The 22,100-nt window shown below is 34.9% G+C and overlaps 1 protein-coding gene across 1 annotated transcript in view; it reads right to left on the bottom strand.

Moving 5' to 3' along the window:
- Nucleotides 1-18,517, bottom strand: part of LOC145666058 (uncharacterized) — a 115,239-nt gene extending 96,722 nt beyond the window's left edge. Inside the window, exons 1-2 of the mRNA XM_081733157.1 lie at nt 18,353-18,517; nt 16,328-16,495 (exon numbers count right to left, since the gene is read on the bottom strand). Of these exons, the coding sequence (XP_081589283.1) occupies nt 16,328-16,495; nt 18,353-18,517 (333 nt within the window). The remainder of the gene's footprint in view (nt 1-16,327; nt 16,496-18,352) is intronic.
- Between the last annotated feature and the right edge of the window lie 3,583 nt (nt 18,518-22,100).

Genomic DNA, 22,100 nt, shown 5'->3' with positions numbered 1-22,100 from the left:
TTTATGTTTTATATAACAACAAGGTTATAAAGAACAATATAACAGTAATATGGGTTTTGAACCACAATAGAGATAACTTTAATGCAGTTGCTGTGTATATGAACTGTTATGGAACATTAATCACTTAGTATATAGCATTTTTATATTATTCTAATTGCAAGAGAACTGTATTATAAGACTACCTAACACATGTAAATAATAGTTAGAGCTAAAATACTGAATTACTGGCAACTGAATTGTCAGTGAGAGTAATGTATTTTTAAAGAAATAAACTGATATTAGAAAAAATAATTTTAGTTGTTTGTATACTATATGAAGAAACTAGTGTTTAAGAAGCAGTGCATTAAAAGAAAAAATAATTGTTTTCGAAGAATATGGTAGGAAACTGAAAGTATTTAATACTTAATTTTAGATTTTTTTACAGACATTACCAACGTTACTGAATTATGAACTGTTGTCCATTGAACAAGAGTCACTGAGCTTGATACTTTGTGTTTACTTTATGATATGAAGATGATATGAAGTTTACTTTATGAACTTTTCTTTTCAAAACTTTTAAGAAAATTATGGTTGCAGTAGGAGAGAAATGTGTGATATACTGTAGAAAACTCGATGTTACAATACCCTTGTACTGTTGATGTCTTATAAAAAGAAGTTAGTGTACTCTTTTGCTGAGAATATAGATGACAATATTGTAAAATTACGTGTCGTTTTATTGCAACTAGAATAATGTTACTTCAATAATGCTTAAACGCAGTGACTGTTGGTGCAGAATCCACCCTCCAAATTTCAGGATGTGCAGACCCTTACTTGGTATATGCTTTTTTAAAAGAATAAAGCTTAGAGAGCTCAATACTTTGAGGTAAAGGATAAAATGTCTATGAAATGCATAGAAATATACAGGAAAATACTTCTTCTTATTAAGATGATAACGTGAAATACTTATTCCATTTTATATAGTAAAAGGACAAGATTGTACTTTTGTGAATAATTACCTTGGACTTGAAAATCAAACACAACCCTTTTGTTAGACAACCACTAGAAATCCTAAGTATAATGAATTGACACACACTGCAGACGCTTTACTTTTATTGATCCTGATAATAAACATTGTATGGTAACCTCTTGAAACTTGTAGACCCACAGTGAGGTATACTCGGATATGGGGAGAGCACTATGACACAGTGGTAGAACGACATTTTGATAGTCGTGATTTAAAACCGACCAAGTGAACTTTGTGGTGGACAACACCTTTTTTCTCCTGGTACTTCCATTTCCTACAGCATTCATTTATTGGCTTATCCCTTAACCTAAAGGACGTTCTTCAGAGTAAGGAAGCTATCATGTTTCATAATATATAGTATAACAGGTACGATTGTCGTTGTATATTAAAACCTCAACTTCCTCGATAGAATTTTACAACGACAAAAGATTTTGAATTGAATAATAATACGATTTCAATGCCTTGGCAGGCTAAGATCGAACCATGGATCCATCACGCGCCAGAGGTGAAGGATTTTGAAGGCGATGAAGAATATTTTACAATCCCACAGTAGTATCAATAATTGTTTGAGATTTTTAATATACTAGTGATACAAAGGTTCCATGAATTTTATTTTGTTCTTTTTGGACTAATGTTGAAGAGGACCAGAATGATAGATTTCAAGGACTACCTATGGTGCACGGATTACAGTTTTAATTTTACAGCTTTATACACTTGCATTCAAAAATTATAGGACCATTAGGTGGTTGTATAAGACTCCTGTTGGAATAAATGTTTTCGCTGGAACCTTTTTAAAATTTAATGTAAAACTTTAAACATAATGAAGAAAATAAGAACATGCTGAGGTGTAATAAACATGAAAACTCCTACCGTGCAAAAGAATTAAGGTAAACAGCCTCTGTTTTCAAGCTGAGATTATCCGTGGTTGAGACTGAACATCAAATATAACGATTATTTTTCTCAGATGATGAGTTCGTATGCTTATGCCAGTGGCTGAAACTGGAAAAGTGAACCAGGTAGTGTTTGTAAAATGGTATTACATGGATCAATCTCAGGACATGTGCAATTGTGATGGACAAAAATTCCATGGGTAGTGGTGCTGGTGGACAACAACAATTTCACTAGGCATCTGTTGGTATCAAAATTTGCGATACATGAACTTTCAAAATACGAAATGTTTCTTTATCTGGACTGTTAATACTTTTTTTTTTGAAATTTCATCGCAACAAACATTTAACTTAAACTATAATAAACGAACGAACTATCTAGTTGCATTATAGGAGGGTGATACAGGTGTGGATAAAACGTTTATATATATATTGATTCTTTGAACACGATTTGTGTGCGAGTAATTCAATTTTATTTAACTTTTAATATTAGAGATACGCCCATTTAATATTTATTATTTCTTATACATAATCACTTTCATCATTTATCCATTGTAACGCTAGTTAGGGATGCGCTCGAGTCGAGACATGTCTCGAATCTCGACTCGACTCGACTCGAATTCGAGTCGAGACACACTTTGTAAAATTCGAGACGAGTCGAGACAAACGTATTTCTCGACTCGAATTTTCGAGTCGAGACACGAGTCGAGTCGAGACGGCTCTTAAAAATCTCGACTCGACTCGAATGTCTCGAAAATCTTTCTATAATTTTTAATATTATTTTGAAGAAAGTATTCACTCAGAAACAGCCTTGAAACCAATCCCAGCTTTTATTCCTTCAGAAAGGTACAGAACGCATAAAATTAATAGTTAATCTTTAAAGATCAAGATTTAATTTTCAGCTCAATTCAGTTAATTAGAACTAATAGTTAATGTCGTTGTATTTGGTTGTACTGCAAATATAATGATAATAATAATAATAATTGATTATCTAGTTTGTATAAAACTATTATCCGTAGTCTAAATCTAGTTTGTATAAAACTCTTGTGATAAAGTGAACTTCATAAATTCTCTGAATGAGCAGTTGGTACTCTATAGTAATTTAGCATAGTTATAATTATTGTGTTTTCGTTCCCATGAACGCAATAGAGTTACGTAACTTCTGGATTATTCGCTTGCCCAACTATTCTGAGGCTTTAATATGTTGCAGCATATCACGAGCTACGGATAATATAATGTAACATTTGTTGTAAATCACATATTATGATACGAGACTATTTTACATAGTATATCTTATCTAATATAAATAAAATAAAGAGTTTGTTTGTATGTTTGTCTGTCTGTCTGTGTGCGACCTGGGGACCAGACGAGTGGACCGAGAGTTCCCAAAATTTGGTCACGGGTACCTTAGTCCAGGCCCCAGATCAAGACGAAGCGTTTTTTTAAATTTCGAACCAGGGGGGTCTCGGGGGGGGGGGGGACGTTTACTGGGACTGACCTGGGGACCAGACAAGTTGACGGAGAGTTACCAAATTTTGGTCACGGATACCTTGGTCCAGGTCCCAGTCTAAGGCGAAGCGTTTTTGTCAAAATTGGAACCAGGGGGTCTCAGGGGGGCGTTTAGCGAGACATGTAGTAAAAGTAATCCAAATTGATCGACATTAGTGTCAAACCCATAGTTTTCACGGTCGCTGAGATCAATGGTGACACTTCCATCAGCGATGACTTGCAAATTCAGCTACTACTGTATGCGGGCCGGGTGTCAGCGGGTAAGGAATACAGAGACATGTATAAATAGCCCATATTGATTGATACTAGTGTCAAATCCATAGTTTTCGCGGTCACTGAAATGAATGGTGATACTTCCACAGGCGTTGACTTCCAAATACAGCCCCCATGCGAAGAATGGGTATATTAAGCTATATTACAATAAATGGACTGCTTGGATGCCAAGAACTAGTACAGATAAGTAAGATTCACTTCTATGAATAGGTATTTTTTAAAAGGATTTTTGTAAACACTAAGTTATAAAGCAATGAACTACATACAGTAGTTATGGTTTTGGTTCCCAACATAAAAGAAATATGGATTGTTCATGAGATATTGAACTTCAACTTTCACTCCTGGAAAATTTCAATTTTGTAGTTAGGCCACTTGGCATCAAAGCAGTTCACTGTAAGATAAATACATTCCGCACATTAGTAACATAGTTGTTCAGGGGCCTTCGATTTCCATCCTCTCATATGAAAGCTGAACGATTGCTTGATACATGCTGACTATATAGGAGAAATAGTGTATTAAGTTTTCGAGCTTTTGTGCGTATCCGTATTAACACTCTGATATAACTTTAAGTTCACACTCAAATCGAGCTAATTGTTTAATGCATTTCGAAAGCTTTTGTTTTTATGCAGCTCATTAAGGAAAATCTATTTCATAATCGTAACATTTATGTACTAAGAAACTATGAACGTAAAGTGGACTCGACCTAGCCCCGTGGCCGCTGTGACTCAGTGGCACAGCTCTCACCCTTGATGTGTGAGGACTCTGATTCTGTGTGTGTGTGTGAACTCCACGGCTAGTGTACGCGTCTTTGCCGTGGAAGACTCGGGTTCAATTCCCAGCGCGAGCTCATGTAGTTCGGATTCCACGTTAATCAGTAGGTCTACATTTCATATCGCTGCTGAAAGAGACGGTAAAGTCAAAATCAACTCAACAATATATATGTGTGTGTGCTTATGTGAATTTCCTCGTGGCTGTATGGTTAACACATACGCCTTGATCGCGGGAGACTCTGGTTCGATTTACGGTGGTAGCTCATGAAGTTGTTACCGGTATGTCACTTTAAACTGTAGATCCATGCCTCATATAACCATAGATATAATATATATGCCTTTGATACACTTATTTTCCGACTTGGAAGCCATCGAAAATTTCCGGACACACAGTCCCGTAGACCGAAAATGAGAAACATGGTTACAGAGTAAAACAGCCATAGAAATTTAAGCTTTTTAGGCTAACTTAATCCTTACATATAATGCAACTAGCTTGGCCAAGTTATAATGGAGGAAATGCTATCATTGCAACACTCTGAGAATAGAAAATGTTCGTCAGGTATTACTATCCCCCCTCTCCTGCAGAATGAAAACCCTGACTAAAACTCAATATATATATATATATATATATATATATATATATATATATATATATATATATATATATATATATATATATATATATATATATATATATATATAAAACTATTTTGTGTAATGTAACAAACAGTGGCGGATAGTATTCATGTTTCCTTGCAGAGGTCCTTACTAGGGTTCGCTTCCATCTTCCTCTCCCCAAGAACTAAAATAAATTAAAAAAATTGCTATTATTTGTTAATCTTGTACAAAGGACGCAATTAAAGTCCCAGTGTAACACCCCTTCACATTTAGATTTTTCTCCTGGAAGAAAACCAGTTATTATTGTTTCTTGATTTCTCAGTCTTACCTACATAAACATACGAATAGAATTACAGGATAGGACATATTTAGATTGCTTGCACGTGACATCTAACCATATTTCTCATCAAATGTGTCACAGATGAAAACTTCCGTTTGTACTGCCTCTATTTTCTGGTACATATGTTTCATTTATGTTATGTTGCTAAAATTTGTTAGGAAACAAGTACAGACTGCGCCTGTGTGCCTGACAAAACGTAAATGTACTGGATAATTATTTCTTCACTTTCTTCCAGAAAAAAAGTAACCCATTTCATGTCGGCTAACAAAAGGAGGTAGCGGACCAAAGATAGCCGTTGTTTACCTAAGGTCGTTACACAGCAGGGGTTTCATTCAGTTAGAGGGAAAAGAAAAAAATAATTTAAGGTTTCTACATTTGTTTTGAACTGCAATATACTTCTTCCTTTTATTTTAAGAACCATTTTCTTCTCATTTGTCTGCATCAGAAAAAAAAATGTAAAAAAAATACTAGAATGTACCTATTTACCCAAAGTACGTACTAGATCACTAGTTCAATAGTAAAATCACTAAATCTAGTACGAAATCATAAATGTGGCATCCCTGGGTTGGAGCGAAAGTAATGGTTGGAGTAAAAACTAGTCCGTATTTCTACTGCGTTCTGTTGTTGAATTCACAGAAATGTTCAAAAATAAATTCAAGAAGTAAAACACGATCCTACATAAGACTGTTTACTTGCTCACTGGTTTTCGTATTGTGAACTGAAACTCAAGTGCGCAGTCATGTTGAATACTTCTGTCCCTTTCTACTTTACAACTTGAGGTGGGATGAGGGTCAGGATAGATCTAGTGATATGCCGCTAAAGGAAGTGCTTCAGTACAGAGTCGGAAGCGGTATGTATTGTTTATACTACTTACAACGTTACCCCCACATAAAATATAAATTCACCCTTTCTCCCTTCCCTTTTTCCAATACAATGAACCGACTCTTTTGCTGAAGAAAGATGCTAAAAGAAAATTGAAACATCTGTGTCTAAACTTTCTTTGAAGCGCAGTCTTTTGTATTTGTAAGGTTTTGCGAGTGTTTTCGAGATAGCCAAATCTTTTACCAAGGACTCCTGCTGCGAACTGACCGTGAGTAAACACCCGATCTCGCTGTGCTCAATTTCTCTCGCACACGTGAAATGGGATTGTTGTTTTCAAAACAAATAGGAAGTTACCTAATGCTTTTGCATTTCTGCACGCACACAGGTACCATTGTTGTTTTAATGATCAGAAGAAATATCAAAACATCCGATATATATGATACGAAACAGCTAACAGAGGGAGGCAAAGATAAAAGTAGGCCTATACCAAGTTTTCCGCGTGGTACCATTACGGAGAATAAATATTTGATAAAGTCACGTAGATGCGCTTAAACCTATTCCATCTATCCTTATAACTTTTCTGGTCTCATGAATTTCTCAGGAGAATACGTACAACATATGTCCAAATTCCATATATACTCTTTCTAAACTAATGAGTAAACTCATTAAGAACACCAACTGATATCAATAAACAGGAAAGAAAACAATACTTTATACTTCTATCATTTGGTACACATCTCTATGAAGCATAGCTTGTTTCTTTTCGAAATAGCTCCTTCGTGTCACAGCTGTGGTTAGTTTTGTTTTGTGTTAGGATGAAAGAGAGAAATGCAACATTTGCTTCGCGGTGATGTTATATATATTATTAAGATGAGCGGTGATAAGCGAGGTTTAACAAAGAGTGCCTTTCGGATGCACAATTTAACGGGTAGTTGCAGTCCGTGTTGAGAATCGAACCAAAGCTATGTAAGACATGTTATGACAAATCCAAAAGGTGTGTTGTATCGGTGCAGTACCAGTTTTTCACGTTTTTCAAAATGTTCCAAAACCCAAAGAATAATCTTTAATTTCTGATATTTTAGTCGTTACAAATTACAATTTTATAATGTAGTCAATGTTTATAATTACTGGGCAGTTGGGCGTTTAAACTAATGACATCATAATAAAGCCAAAACCATAATTTTGAGTTGAATTGATTCTGAGTTTAACGTCCCGTTCAGCAGCGAGGCTATGTGAGACGTGGACCTACTGATTAACGTGGAATCCGAACCACATGAACTCCCACCGGGAATCAAGCCCAGGTTTCCCACGCCAAAGGCAAGTATGCTAACCGTTAGCCACGAAGGAGCTCCACCATAATTTTAGAGGGCGTTAAGAAATATCTCGCCAGTGCTTTTACAATAAATAAAATTTTATAAGTATTAAAGAATAGTGGTAAGAGATTTTATAATAGCTCTTTTATTTATGAGATATGAGTATTTTGAAAAAAAAACAACTAAAGAATAGGTTGGCGGAACCACAAAAGACTTTCTTATAAATACATACGCACCTTACTCACCTTTTATAATTGCCATGCTTACGTTCTCCATAAAAACAGAAATTCTCTTTTAGTGATACTTTACACAAGATCAAGTGGGCTCAAATTTAATTAAAGGTAAAATACAATACAATAATTCATAAATATTCCCTCAAGTGAGTTTAAAGATTTCTAAACACTAGTGCGAAGCCGGGCTCTGCCGTTGCGATCGATTTACAGGTCTTGAGACGAAAGTAAGAAGGGACGCCCAAATGGGTGTATCTTAAAACTAACCTCACCATTATTTTTCTAATTAAATTCTAGCCCGAAATTATGTATCATATTACCCTATTCCCATTTTGAAAACTTAACCTTAATTCAAAATGGTGGATTTCAAGATGGCTGCCATCAAGGTCATATCTACCATACGACTTCCCCCCAGGACTTATATGTATCCACATGGTTTTTCTTCACTTTTCTTCATTAACGCTCCGTTTACAAAGGGTAGTAAGGGACTTCTGTAGTAATCTCTAATAACCATATCACAACTCTTAAAAGTTATTAAAAAAAATAGAAAACATGCACCATGGCAAAAATTTGTCATCACAAGTAATGATGAATACATGCCTTCTATCAGCAAAAAAAGTTTCATTGAAATTGGAGCCGGACATTTCAGTGATGTCCCTTGTGGGATGTGATTGAACGTGACGTCAGAGCACATCGCCCCCCTTCCCGGAATTTACGGGAATTAGGTGACCTGAGTGAGCACATGTGGTGCCTGCTCTCTCCAGCGACCTATCAAGGATCATTGCGTGTATGCCAAGACGTGTCGCCGTTTTTATCCATGCCAAAAGTCGACATACCGACAATTAGGTAGGTAGTCATGATGGTCTGGCTGATGTGTGCGTATATTTTAACTCGTACATTTTGTCTCGACTCGAATTTCGAGACGTCTCGACTCGAATTCGAGTCGAGTCGAGACAGAGACTGTCGAGTCGAGACACGAGTCGAGACATTTTCTCGAGACGAGTCGAGACAGGCTTAAATCTCGACTCGACTCGACTCGAATGCATCCCTAACGCTAGTAGAAAAAATTCTTTATTTAACAACATGAGCACGAAAACCTACGAGAAAAATATTAGACAACATTCTTAATTATCACTGTACGGAATACTTCTTTAAATGGAAACAGTTTGATCCATTGGTGGAGTGCACTCATCTGGCACGAGGATCCCTAGTTCAATCCCAAGACCGTGACAATTTGTGATGGACAACACCCTGTGGATATTCTCGGGGTTCTCCATTTCCTACCACTTTCTTCATATTCAACATTTTACAATCATTAACCATTCAACGTTACCTACTTGTAAAATGTCTCGAGTAGATGAGTATATAAGACTCATGCCAGAATAAATGTTTTCGCTTTGCCCTCAAGTCAGAGAAAGAAGAAACTCGTATCCACGAAACTCGTGAAATTTGGAGAGTACCGACTCGAGAAATTTCACTTCGTGGATACGAGTTCACGAGGATCCCTAGTTCAATCCCAAGACCGTGACAATTTGTGATGGACAACACCCTGTGGATATTCTCGGGGTTCTCCATTTCCTACCACTTTCTTCATATTCAACATTTTACAATCATTAACCATTCAACGTTACCTACTTGTAAAATGTCTCGAGTAGATGAGTATATAAGACTCATGCCACAATAAATGTTTTCGCTTTGCCCTCAAGTCAGAGAAAGAAGAAACTCGTATCCACGAAGTCATAGTGCTCTCCCCATATCCGAGTATACCTCACTGTGGGTCTACAAGTTTCAAGAGGTTACCATACAATGTTTATTATCAGGATCAATAAAAGTAAAGCGTCTGCAGTGTGTGTCAATTCATTATACTTAGGATTTCTAGTGGTTGTCTAACAAAAGGGTTGTGTTTGATTTTCAAGTCCAAGGTAATTATTCACAAAAGTACAATCTTGTCCTTTTACTATATAAAATGGAATAAGTATTTCACGTTATCATCTTAATAAGAAGAAGTATTTTCCTGTATATTTCTATGCATTTCATAGACATTTTATCCTTTACCTCAAAGTATTGAGCTCTCTAAGCTTTATTCTTTTAAAAAAGCATATACCAAGTAAGGTTCTGCACATCCTGAAATTTGGAGGGTGGATTCTGCACTAACAGTCACTGCGTTTAAGCATTATTGAAGTAACATTATTCTAGTTGCAATAAAACGACACGTAATTTTACAATATTGTCATCTATATTCTCAGCAAAAGAGTACACTAACTTCTTTTTATAAGACATCAACAGTACAAGGGTATTGTAACATCGAGTTTTCTACAGTATATCACACATTTCTCTCCTACTGCAACCATAATTTTCTTAAAAGTTTTGAAAAGAAAAGTTTTAAAGTCTTCATATCATAAAGTAAACACAAGGTATCAAGCTCAGTGACTCTTGTTCAATGGACAACAGTTCATAATTCAGTTACGTTGGTAATGTCTGTAAAAAAAATCTAAAATTAAGTATTAAATACTTTCAGTTTCCTACCATATTCTTCGAAAACAATTATTTTTTCTTTTAATGCACTGCTTCTTAAACACTAGTTTCTTCATATAGCATACAAACAACTAAAATTATTTTTTCTAATATCAGTTTATTTCTTTAAAAATACATTACTCTCACTGACAATTCAGTTGCCAGTAATTCAGTATTTTAGCTCTAACTATTATTTACATGTGTTAGGTAGTCTTATAATACAGTTCTCTTGCAATTACAATAATATAAAAATGCTATATACTAAGTGATTAATGTTCCATAACAGTTCATATACACAGCAACTGCATTAAAGTTATCTCTATTGTGGTTCAAAACCCATATTACTGTTATATTGTTCTTTATAACCTTGTTGTTATATAAAACATAAATTAAAAATAATCCAAACAGTAGTCGATAACCTAATACAAAATAAATCTCAACACCGCTTTAAAATATAATTTACTAATTTACTTATCAATCAAAAGTCCCAGGTACAGTTAAAATAAATCTTGTTGTAAGCAATAGTAATTCAATTCGTTGTGCAAATATTCGTTATCGTATTGCTGTCTTACACACAGGCTATTTCTCATCTGCGTAAAAGAAAGTCCACACTTCCCAATAGATATATATATATAGTTTCTCGTTACAAGCATTAGTAATGGTTCAAATTCCACTTTAAACAACAGTCCTCCCAAATCATTCATAAAACCAGTAGAACAGTAACTAAAATCCAGATATAGTAAGTTCAGTATTTCAATCCAATACAACTGCAGTGGATAAAGAGCAAAACCACAGTTCGTCTTAAATTATCAAATTTAACTCAATAAGTGAAAACTGCACAATATAATCTCTTTAAGGTTTAGGAAAATCTAATTTCGGGAGTACATCCCTTCTGATATGTTATAACTGTATGTCATGTATTCACTCACAAATATATCTGCACTGTATATGCAGACAACTAAAACATTAAAATACTATTTTCTTATGGATTTGTAACAATTACAATAAAGTTTAAAATTGTCGAAATTCAGACTAGTTTTTATTAAAGTTTAAATTGACAGATATCTATTTCAACTGTAAAAAAAGGACATGTTAGCTACTACCTGTAATAGAAGGTATTAAATTATTTCGCTTCTAGCGACTATAACACCATTACAAGAAATTTTTTTGTTTTTCTAACTTACAAATAAGACCTATAAATAAAATACTCTTTTTAATTCAAACAAACATTAATCACACTTCAAATAAAATACAAAATCGTATCAGACTGTCTGTAAATATTATATGCAACCGTCAAAACATTTATAAAATGTTGATTGCATAATCTTCTAGGTGCCAAAGTCAAATATTCATACTCATTTATATTATGTACGCAAAATGTATCTGTCTCTCCAACACGCTAATTCCCATCGCTCACAGTCCTGCTAATAGTTATCGCCAATGGTGTTGGTTACCTTCTAAAGTTCTAGAGTAAAGCAATTTTAACCAATCTATACGTTCAAAGTGCTATCTCTTATTTAAAGCTATTGTTTCCATCTGCATATAAAGCTAATCTGCGCTGTCAAATAATTGTCCGTCTCTTGTATTGCCTTAAGAGTCGTTACCTACACTGCTTAAATAATGTCAAAATTGTCCCTAACGTACATTACGTGTTATTAAATATATCTTCTTTACTAGTATGTATGAAGTTATATAAACACCTAGTTTTGTATAAAGAGTTTCAAAGTTCCAAAGGAATTCTCCAATAACTGTTACAGTAAGTTTCTTTCCTCGTTCATAAACATTAAATAGCGCTGATCATAAAAATAAGTCACTTCTAACACAAAATGCTTTCCCTCATTCAAAGTGTATTTCTAGTTTAAATATTGTGTGTGAAGTTCTCCCGTTTTCGCCTACATTCTCGTTCCACCAACTTATACATGCATACTTTTATTCATCCAAATATAATACATAGAAAAAGCTATGGTGGGTACGCAATACAGTGTTCACCTCTGGTGCATGGGGTCCTTGGTTCGATCCCAGCTTATTTCAAGTTAGCTTTTTGGTGCACAAACACTATGTGCGTGGGTTTTTGTCGTGGTTCTCCTGCTTCTTCCCAGTTTCTTCATTCCACCATATTCATTCATTACTCATCATCACCGTCTCATTTAGTCTAGCCAGTATATTCGTTGGATGTAAAAACTTATAATAACTTTTATGTCGATATTTTAGTATTCAATATTCATATCACACATTATCCAATTATTTCGATATTTCATACAACTAAGATCCAACGGTTTCAGTAAATCCATATTTTAAGACCAATCTATAACTCCTTTTCACTAAAAAAACCTCCGCTATATTTCAACAACAAACAATTCAGAAAAATAAGGTTTGTTCTCCAGTGTTTCTATTAAGATTTTTTATTTCCTTCACCACCTAAAAACAATAAAAGAAATTAAGAATTAGTTATTTGCTGTATTACGATTTCCAATTACAAAATATAAGTATAAAGTTTCCGTTTTACCTTCACTACTACATTTCATCCTGGGTAATATGTTCAAACAATCTCGGGCCTCTTTTTATTGCCTTAGCTTTCAACATGAAAAACCCTTAAGTTCAATCTGCGGTAACGTTAAACGTTCTGTCGCCATATAACCTCATTGTTACACTAGCGTTTATGAAACAAAACCCAACAGTTTACAATAATAATAATAATAATTCTTACCATATACTTTCTAAATACCAGTTATACGTCTTACACAATTCATAACTACATATAAGTAACAACATCTGCTAAGCAAAAGGTTTGCCGTACGGCTTTTCACGTAAAAGAGCCCTGGCTCGATTCCCGGGGGCGCATTCTGCTAACTTTCTGTACAATATAATTTATATATAACTGTTATGTCTTACACAATTCATAGCCACATATAAGTAACAACATCTGCTAAGCAAAATGTTTGTCGTACCGCTTTTCACGTGGAAGAGCTCTGGTTCAATTCCCGGGGGCGCATTCTGCTAACTTTCTGTACAATATAATTTATATACGTACCTGTTATGTCTTACACAATTCATAGCTACATATAAGTAACAACATCTCTTAAGCATAATGTTTGTCGTACGGCTTTTCACGTCGAAGAGTTCTGGTTCAATTCCCGGGGCGCATTCTGCTAACTTTCTGTACAATATAATTTATATATACCTGTTATGTCATACACAATTCATAGCTACATATAAGTAACAACATCTGCTAAGCAAAATGTTTGTCGTACGGCTTTTCACGTGGAAGAGCTCTGGTTCGATTCCCGGGGCGCATTCTGCTAACTTTCCGTACAATATAATTTATATATACCTGCTATGTCTTACACAATTCATAGCTACATATAAGTAACAACATCTGCTAAGCAAAATGTTTGTCGTACGTTTTTTCACGTGGAAGAGCTCTGGTTCGATTCCCGGGGCGCATTGTGCTAACTTTCTGTACAATATAATTTATATATACCGGTTATGTCATATACAATTCATAGTTATGTATAAGTAACAAGTTCGCACTGCAAGCAAATATTTAGCGTACGGTTCTCCACGTGGGAGAATACTAATTCGAGTCCCGGTGCAATGAAAAAATGTTGATTCCCTGTACCCTCCATATTACATTATACTATATCTTAGTCACGTTATAATTCCATAAAAGTACACCGAGTCATATCATTTTCAATGCCTGAAAATCCGCAATCAATTCCCGATTAAAACCAAACAGTTCCGTCCCCTTATACTCCAGACAATTACAATATGTCCCTTTTCCATATAAAAATGAACAAGTATAATACAAGAAAACTACAAAGTTAGTCCCTACTAATGATTTTTTCTTCCGGTGCCTTCTATGTATCAATTTTCTTCTTCCAACAGTATATTTGCGTTTCTTATCTCTTATACGTTGTATATACAAATCTTGCAAATAAATCGTTATTTTTATACCCTTAAATCTTTCCAGAAGTTTCAAGAGTGTTCTTTCCCCTATTCCAACAATAATAAATTTAAAAAAGATTCTCCAAGAGCTGCCGCGTTACATGTGCTTCATATTAATGAATCCAACAATATATTACCTTGTTCTACGTGTGTGATCTGCATATTTTATTTCCGAAAGGTCTTTTCTGTATTCTGATTGTCCAATTAACATTTCTTTTCACCGGAAAACATTTCGTATATTTCATGTTCTCTATACAACTTCCGGCCGCACTTGCATACATTATGTGTCATTAATATGCGTAAAAAAGGTGTATCCATTTTTCAAACGTGCATTAGGAAGTGCTAAAATGTCAAAATTATCGCCACTCATGAATATTCATGAGTGACGAAAAGATGCCCGTACCCTACTCAGGAAGTCGAACGCAGGACAGTCATAAGATGGTGCCCAAACAAGGACTCGAACCACATACAGTTATAGTATGACAATTCAGCATTAATTCTATGAGAATACAATCTATTGTCTCCTTGCCACCTCGAAGGCGCTCCCGGATATGCCGTAACCTAAGTTTACTAAACTTTAAGGTTAAACACATGTCAGTTGCTGTTGTAAAGACTATAATCTCCCTGACATATGATAGATATGCCACAAAACTTATTTGGACTCCCCATCTCCTGAAAGTTCTCGCTCAAAACTGCTTTAATTTGCTCTAACGTTTAGTCGACACAACGTAGGGATTGAAACCTTCACTTTACATATTTTACACTCAGAAAGTTTTTATGAAGAATGCTTTAACTGTGGTGACCCCGAAATTCTACCCACCATTATCCTCTATGATCTAATAGATTTCCCACCCCTACATGTCCATCTGCAACATCTTCGGTTCGTTACATCGGCAAGAGATCAGAATAACATCATCCCATATTAAGGATATTTGTGGTACGACAAGGAGATCGACACTGCACCATACTCATTTTCAACACTTTATGACGTTGGATCACCTCCAACAAAACTCTGCAGCCCTTGACCAGGAAGTATTTTCCTATTTATCACCCACTCTAGCTTTCTAATTATATTTATACATTGTATGCACAGTATGATCAATTAACATGGGCCTCCACTGTCTCCATTTGTTCCTGAATCTTCCGATGAAGAAAAGATAATTTCATATGCCTATTAACAAAGTCTTGGGTATAGTGTTTAATGCAATATATCTTCATGTTCATCTGTCTTATTCACTCTTCCTCATTTTCTCCTGTCGTTACTATAGTTGCGTCTTATAATTTTTTGTCATTTTTGTTTCTCACTTATTGTACATCTTCTATTCTTTATTAAGCACAAGCACTTGTTATTTATATTCATACTTTTCCATTCTGCATGTATTTAACTTATTTGTTATTATTAGTTGCATTCATGTTAATATACCGATTGATACTTACTATTGATGTATGGATGCATGAAGTTGAAACCCACAAATAAAGATAAATTCCTTAGACCCCTTCGTAATTCATGACCTCCATTAAACTTTTGAATTGCGTAGACGGTGCAAGAAGAATGCATATTTGAAATCACAGGATAGGTGTAATTGTTCACTGATCAATAATAGTTGTTAATATTAGTATATCAATGGTTGCGTTCACCATGCTATCTGTGGTGTTACTAAAAACACACGGTCTAAGTTAGTTACATGAAGGAAGTAACAGAATGCAATACGAATCACTGACGAGACTATCAACGTTCATTTTCGTTAAGCCATAAAGTTTTGAACCATACAGAAGAAGCAAGATTGAGTATGGGTGTCAATTTTAAATTTTGCCAATAGTAAAATTTTATTTTATTTTGTCACTCATTTCTGCCGCCCCTTGTAGGTGGCCGTCCGGGACGGGGCCGCCTTTCTTCGCTACGTGACAGCATACATCGTTCGTTTATGAACGAAAAATCCTGTTCCTAGTTGGTGAATTTTATTTATTTCCCCATAAAAAACGTAAAATTTTCAATCTAGAGCGCTTCATTTCCTTCCTATATAACTTCCTGAATTCCTACAAAGTCCATCCTATATTTTATATATCAATTTAAAAATATTAAATTGACAAATTGCTACTCACTTTACGTTCTAGACTTTGCCATTCATCTATATTCTCAAGATCCTCAAATTGTGAGTACATATTGTCCTTCCACTGATTCTTTCTCCTTTCTATTTCACTTTTGCATGCAAATGCAATTGAACCAGTTGAAATTTGTAATGTAAGTACCACAATGAGAAATCCACATACCTAAAAGCAGAAAATAGTTGGTTAAGAATGTTCCTTTATTTTTGACCTACTCTATTTTCTTTCATAAACCACACTGTACTAATACACAGTTCTTATAGAAGTTTTATATGTTGATAGAATTACCTTAAAATTCGTTATCAAGGAGTATATTTGTATTTTACTCATGGTTTGATACCACATCTTTATGCAGAATTAATCTCCTAATCTGTACAGTCGTGTTCAACGAAAACTGCCCAAATCCACTATAATTAGAATGTGTTCCTATCCGTAGGTGGAATTAAATAATAATAATAATAATAATAATAATAATAATAATAATAATAATAATAATAATAATAATAAAACATCTTTAACAGCCAATTTGGGTTCATTACACTTTAAGGCAAAAGTATTAAAGTATTAACTCTTAAACATATGATTGCCAGAACATGACCGTTAAAAGAAGCGTGAGTAACATCTTTTAGAAACAATTATTAAAACAAAGTCGAGTAGTCTTTTTTAGAAACAAGACTTTATACAAAACAAACTAGTGTTGTCCACGGGACAAGAAATTTCTCTAATCTCTTGATTCCAGAGTTCATTTTAAATTAAACACCAGACGAGAAGTATGAAAATGTTCTTTTCGTTTTCAAGTCGACCATCGAGACGAGATTAGAAATTGCTCGGATCTCGTGGTCATTAATTGACGACGTCTTAGATCTTAAACTCTTAGATCTTAAGACTTAGATCTTAAGATCTAAGTCTTAGATCTTAAACTCTATTTTAGTGTCACACGATTCATACGGTAAAAGCAATAAACGATAAGGTACTTGTATGAATATAATGAATATTCATCTACGTTTAAAAATATGGAAGTTATTACACAATGTACTGCAATAATAACAATGTTAATAGAACAAAACTGACCAAAACCCCAAATAAAATTTATATTAATAATATTTGTGTAACAATTTTTACAATGTAACATCGTCTTCATCAGAAACGTTATAAAATATCAATTTAAGAATAGGAGCCTAAATATATACAGAAAGTGAAAGGGACACGCCCACACTTCCCAGAACAAATCAAGATTTCCCTTCACTTTTTACGTACATCCATCAGTACAAAATATAAATTTTTAGTTAGGTGCAAAATATAAATTTTAAATTACGTGCTTGTCTCATAATTTCCCCAACAATTGCCACATCTATTCTGAATTTGTGGTGTTGTTTACGTTTTTACTTCTGTTTTTGTATTTTGTCCAGCACTCATGAATCATAAACCCGCTCCTCCAATTCATCAATACATGCTTACCATGTTTCTTGATGCATTGAGCTTCTTTCTACTTTTGTATCATATTTCTCTTTTCCCTCTCCAGCCCTTCAATTCTTTTCCAATCTGTTTCATGTCCTGTTTCCTTAACGTGCTTATATATAGTTTTGTTCTCTCTTCTTAATCTGACATCGTTTTTATGTTCTATTATCCTTTCTTCCAACCTGTTTCCTATTTTTCCTATGTATTTCACATATACTCTACATCTGATTTGATGTAATATTCTTTCGTCTTCTGCCTTTATCTCTTTTTCTTTCCTCCTTGCTTTCTCTCTTACTAAGTCTAAAATCCTTTCCCTTCCTTTTCTATTTGTTTTGACTCCCTTTTTTTAGCAATGTCTTAAGACTCTGTCTTACTACCTAAACTCTGAATTCCAAACCATTTTCTTCTTCTTTGTGTCTTTCCTTTCTTCCTATCTCTTCTCTCTTCCCTCAAATATAATCTTGTGTATCCGTTTCCTATTAGTAATTGGTATATTATTATATCCTCTTTCATTCTTCCATCGCCACTATTTATTATTTCTATTCTTCTTTGCATATTTCTTACAAACTTCATCTTGGCCCCTGCATTTACGCCATTCCTCGCATGGCAGTATATCCTCAAAGAGCATTCTTTCTTATACCACCTTATCCGAAATTTTCCATCGACTTTCTCTATCGTCATATACACAAAATTTATCTTATTCTCCTCTTCCACTTCCATTTCTAACATGATTCCTTTCTCTTCATCCTCAATTCCTTAGGTCTGGCTCTTTTTCTTTGCATTTTTACCACAGTCAGGATTAAAAATTGAACGATAATGTTGCAGTATGTACAGTATGGGACACTTCTGGATGGTACAGCCATATGGAGATTTACAGCTAAAGTGCTCCATCAGCTGAGTCCGAAGCATTTGCCAGGAAGTATGCAACCAAATTAACTGTAAAGGAAGGCGGGTGGCATAATCGCCAGGCACGGAAAATTCCCGTGCACTTGGGCGAAATTCCCACTACCGTCTACAGCATCATTTCTCCAAAATGAAATGAATCTTAGACGTGTAGTTATTATGGCAAACATATTACTTGATATTTGTCCTATTTGTGAAGATAAATTGAAACAAAAATAATAAAGTCCAATCCTGTTGCTGTTGGAATGAACACTCCTTCATTCGATTGATCTGAAATAACTTTGCAGAGTCTGAATTAAAATTCTGTCACTTCAGGAAGGTAGGAAGAGCGGATACCCCCTCCTTCAGTGTGAAAACACATACATTTAATCAAATGCTTAGTGAGAGTGAGCCCATTGGTATAGCACTTTTATGATTTCAAGTTTTGCTCCCAAGTCATCTTATGTCATAGCTGATGACAATGGAGAACGAGAGATGCAAGTATGATGAAAGAGAGTACAGTCACATGCATAAATTTAGAATTTGAGACAAAATGATCAGATAGCATCCATATTTTGTCGAAAATTTTGATTTGGTAAGTAGACATGTAAAAGCTCACCCGAACCTGAGAGCATCCCACTACCAATTGTTGAATTCAAGTGAAGAACTAAGTTGAGAGTATCAGATGATTACAGACGGGGAGAAACATCATCAGATATGGGAAACAAACAATGAAAAAATTGAACTGCCCTGAACAGGACTGGAACCACCAAGCTCATTATTACGAAGCAATGACTCTACTCACTCATCCACGGAGCCACACAGAAAGGTAGGCAGTCACAAGTCAGACACAGAACGTTTGTTATTTACGAAACGTTTATTTCTAAGGGGGAAAGCTAAGCAAATTCCCCGTGTCTAGTTTTTCTTTCCCTGACAATAACTTAATTACTGTTGTTCCAACCTGGGAAGAATATTTTTCACTCCTCCATAAACTTTCTTAACAATTTTCATACATTTATATATAGCAGCACAAAACATTTATCCATGTCTGTTCTGCACAATTATATTTACACAAAACAATTACTTCCAATTCTATTAATTCCAGTACCGACTAAACAGAAATACTGGATATGAAAATCTATATCTCGCCAATAGTCTTGCAGAAAATATCCAAATTCAATTTTTGTTTGGAACAGGGGAGCATAGACGCAAGTTGCGCCCATGAGATTTGTTTTGCGAAGGGGAAGACAGAAATTTACATTGAAAATGGCAAAATCGCACGTTTAATTATAACATAATTTTATTTTTAAGAACGCCAAATAGGAAGGAGAACGAATGTATTTTCTTTGGCTTGAAGGAATAAAATTACGGCTGAAGGTGAAAGTGAACAGAGACTGATGATGTTTACGAAGAATGCATGCTACCAAGCAGTGGCGTAGTCATGAGGTCTGAAACCTCCGACATTTGCATAAGTTTTTAAAATAAGGCCCAAGGGTAGAAACATACCGAAGAGACCTCGCGGTCGAAGTCGAGGTTTAAGTCGAGGTCTCACCCTCGATACTGGCACAAAACATGGATTCAAATGGGTATGCTCATGCGGAATATGTACGCTACATTGAGAACTAGAGGTCGACCGCGAGGATGAATCAGTGGTCGCGATTATAAACAACCGAGTAGGTTTTTACATCGATGTTCAGCGGAAGTATAGCTGTGGCTCATGTTCTCTTTTGTTCTCCCTGAAGCGCTGCAGGGAATAAAGTCTTAATTTATTTAAAATTTCGTCTGCAGAGGATTCTTTATGTCTATACATGAGAGGTTTTGCTGCACTGTTAAATTTGATTATGAAAGTCATATTAATAGAACTAGTGATGGATATTCCAGCAATATGGGATAAGAAACACAGAAACATAACAGACACGTTATAAATATTGAATGGAAAAAAATAGCAACTGAAATGTAACTGTTAGGTAAGTTATTCATATTTATTTGAGAATTATACTGTAGGTTATTATTATATAAAGCAGGGGTGGTTACAGGAAGAGGGTTTTTGGGCTAAGGCCGTAAATTGTGGAATTTCTAAAGGAAAAAAGAAGCTACTGCTAATTATATCTATGTTAGAAACTCCACTCCTCTCCCCAATTCCGAGATTAATAAAAAAGATATAAGATAAAAGATATAAGATATAAGATAAAAAAATAGCTGTAAAGAAATGCACATATCCATAGGGAGAAAATGTCGGATAATGTAATTGCAGTGACGAAACTTAATTTGGTACATTTAATACCGCCTCCAAACCAAAACCTGAAGACATAACTGTTTTTCTCAAGCACCTGGAGGGATGGTCACCCCTGGCCCAGGAAAGAGGCCGCAATTTTTAAGGTGTCAAGAGCTAGCCAAGAGTATAAATTTTCCCCTCCAGAAAATCAGTAAACAAAACATTGGTTACTACTGTGTTAGTTAAGATTTATTTGGAAGAACCGTCTGCTAACAACCATTACTAAATAATCAGACTTAAAGCTTAGCTAATATTCAGAAATGTTCGAAACATGTGATATTTGTGAAACATAAGAGAGAGAGAGAGAGAGAGAGAGAGAGAGAGAGAGAAAGGGAGAGAATTACACCTGCAAATAATAGTGTCCCTCGGTTATAATTTTAAACAAAGGAACACTTTCCGTTAGGTTTCTTAGATAAGTGGCTAGCGTACTGGACTTTTACATATAGGATCACGGAGTCTGGTCCACGCAAAGGACATTGTTTTTTAGCAACATTTATTCTGAGCATTCCAAAGTTCTGCTAAGGCTTATATATAGTCTCAGGCACTTGGAGCCGAATTTATTTTCAAATATGAGACGTCTTATTAAATTTTTCTTTTACTTGCAATATTGCAAATTTGATTTCAAAATTTACAACGTTAATTTCACTCATTGTCCTACGTCAGATTATGATGAAATTTTGCACAGCGACGGCAGTCGGGTGGTACTATAATATTTGATTCTTTCTGTGATACGTTTAAATATAGTGCGGAAACGTAACTAAGAAAAAAGTTTGTTAGCTCGTACGATACACCATAGACCCCTGGAGGAATTTCATATAAATTTAGCATAAGTATATATTACCAAGGAAATACTTACTTAAGTAGTAAAACACTAGAAGCATCTCTGGGAGCAGGGGATAACCAGGGGAAGGGTTCGGGGTGTGTGGAACCTCAAACTTTGTAAAAATATTTATAAGAATTGAGGTAAGCTTTTGTTGCACTTTCTGTTTTGAGAATAATTCCGAGACAAATGGATTAAAAATCCACAAATTCCGAGAGAGCACGTTTATAACAAATACCTCAAAGTGCCAAAATGATATTAAATTAATATTATAATCAATAATAAGAATCTATGAAGCAACAACGCTTGAATAGCTTAGGCCTGCCTACTGAATT

This window comes from Thermobia domestica, chromosome 12 (assembly GCF_964235325.1).
Source record: "Thermobia domestica chromosome 12, izTheDome1.hap1.1, whole genome shotgun sequence".
NCBI classification, from domain to species: domain Eukaryota; kingdom Metazoa; phylum Arthropoda; class Insecta; order Zygentoma; family Lepismatidae; genus Thermobia; species Thermobia domestica.
The sequence above is the reverse complement of the archived record's forward strand: the minus strand, read 5'-3'. Positions and strand labels throughout refer to the sequence as shown.